The 2,185-nt window shown below is 55.6% G+C and overlaps 1 protein-coding gene across 1 annotated transcript in view; it reads right to left on the reverse strand.

Moving 5' to 3' along the window:
- Positions 1-3: 3 nt before the first annotated feature.
- Positions 4-2,185, reverse strand: part of ARL8A (ADP ribosylation factor like GTPase 8A) — an 11,818-nt gene continuing 9,636 nt past the window's right edge. Inside the window, exons 4-7 of the mRNA XM_008069041.2 lie at positions 1,203-1,296; positions 965-1,032; positions 656-726; positions 4-125 (exon numbers count right to left, since the gene is read on the reverse strand). Coding sequence (XP_008067232.2) covers positions 76-125; positions 656-726; positions 965-1,032; positions 1,203-1,296 — 283 coding nt within the window. The 3' untranslated portion in view covers positions 4-75. The remainder of the gene's footprint in view (positions 126-655; positions 727-964; positions 1,033-1,202; positions 1,297-2,185) is intronic.

Raw genomic sequence — 2,185 nt, forward strand, 5'->3', positions numbered from 1 at the left:
GTGGGGGTGGGCGGGGAGCTCGGCTTCGGGTTTGGATGACATCGGTCCCTGGTCCGAGGGAGATGGGCCGCGGTCTCAGCTTCTCCGTGACTTTGAGTGTTGAATAAGCCACTGTAGGGTGATGTCTGAGGAGGCAAGAGAGAAGGTTATAAAACCTTTAGGCACGGGGTGTGCTGGGGCGGCGAAGCAGCTGGGCAGTAAGCCCAGGCTTCCCACCCTGCAGCTGGGGACCAAACCTAAGGACACCAGAAGCCCAGAGCTGTCAAGCTTCACACTGCGCTGAAGCTTCACACAGATTCCTCGAACGGTGGAATCTGAGCGCTATGAACGAAAGAGAGCCACAGCATGTCAGAGCCAGAGGGGGCCTGAGTATCACCTGGTCCACCCAGTTCTTTGACGCTGAGGCCCAGAGTGGGGACTGATTTGCCCAAGATCACACAATCAACCGAGGCCGAGGCCGAGCAGGGACAGTGCTCAGAATCTGGGCCTACTGGCTGCCTGGGCTACCCGAGAACCACAGAGCTCTGGACTTAAAGGAAAGCTGCAGAGTGAGAACCTCTCAGGGCCACCAAAACACCCAGAAATGTCTCTCCCTTCTCCTCCCTTCCCCAAGGTTACTTCCTAAGATGCCGGCAACTCCTCCAAACCCACGCACCAATGTTGTCCTTTTCTTTGCAGGAGATGGAGTAGCAGCAGATCTCTCGGTCCTGGATGGCAGACAGATTCCTGGGGAGAAACCAGAGTAGAGTCTGCTGAGGCTAAGGCTGCCCGGGGGACTGGGGCTAGGGGAGGCCAGGGTCTTCTTACTCTAGACTAGAGGCTACAATGGGGGAGGGTGAGGCTCCTGGAAAGGCGAATTCTGCTGCCACCTCGTGGCACATTCAGAGAACAGCAGCAAGCCCAGCCGGCGGGTCTGCTGCCGGGGCACTGGGGGAGCAGAAAGTTTAAGATCCTTCAAACTCACATTTTCTCAATCAGCTCCTTCTCATCCAGCGCTCCTGGGAGGTCTCGCTTGTTACCCAGGACTAAGACCTACAGAGAAGGGAAGACGAGCATTAGATCCAGGTTGTCTGGGCTCTGAGCTGACCTCCTGGATCCCTGTTTCCCGTCTCCACCCACTCCAAGCCAGGCCCTGCCTCCAGACCCGCCCCCGGTGACTCCCAGCCCAGGTCCTTCCCTCCCACTCCATCAGGCCCGCTGACCGGGATGCCCTGAAGCTGAGGTTTGTCCAGTAGGTTGTGGAGCTCATTCTTGGAGGCCTCAATCTTCTCCTGGTCAGCAGCATCCACCATGTACCTGAGGAAAAAAGACCAGGTGGGGACAAGCACCATGACACCATAGGCAGAGAGGCAGGAAGGAAGGGAAGGGGCTGCTGCTTGCAGGGAAGAACTCTGCTCCAGCTTGGTCACCTCTGGGTCTCTGGGCCCCCAGCCCGGCCAAGGCGGGTGCTCAGTGAAGGTTTTCTGAATCCATGGGAGTGAAAAGCCACACGGACTCCTGAGCCTCCATTGCCCTGTCCTCCAAAGTCCAACTCTGGGGAGGCTGTTACTCATGTGGCAAAACATGGGCTCTTTGGAAGTAGCTAGAAGTCCCTTCCAAAGTGACCCACTTATGTTTTCATGCAAAGAATAGATAAAGTTAGAGTGGAAAAAAAGCAAAGGAAACCCCAGAAGATTTGCGTTCAGCAAGATACTTGTTTTTGAGTCGGTGTCTCACTCTGTCACTCAGGCTGGCATGCAGTGGCATGGCACGCTGATCACGGCCACCGCAGCCTTGACCTGCTGGGCTCAGGCGATCCTTGCGCTTCAGTCTTCCAAGTAGCTGGAACTACAGGCGTACGCCACCGCACTCAGCTAATTTTTTAAAATTTGTTGTAGAGATGGGGTCTCACCATGTTGCCCAGGCTGGTCTTAAACTTGCGGGCTCAGGCAATCTTTTTGCCTCGGTCTCCCAAAGTACTGGGATTACAGGCATGAGCCACTGTGCCCGGCCGGCAAGATACTTTTGTCAGATTTAAAAAAACCCTATTGCCGGGTTCGGTGGCTCAGCCTGTAATCCCACGCCTTGGGAGGCTGAGGTGAGTGGATTGCCTGACCCCACGGGTTCGAGACCCGCTGGGCAACTTGGCAAGACCTCATCTCTACAATAAATAAATGAAAAAAAAATTAGCAGGGCGTGGTAGCAC

This window comes from Carlito syrichta, unplaced genomic scaffold (genome assembly GCF_000164805.1).
Source record: "Carlito syrichta isolate Samal-C Ts95f unplaced genomic scaffold, Tarsius_syrichta-2.0.1 Scaffold311769, whole genome shotgun sequence".
Lineage (NCBI taxonomy): Eukaryota > Metazoa > Chordata > Mammalia > Primates > Tarsiidae > Carlito > Carlito syrichta.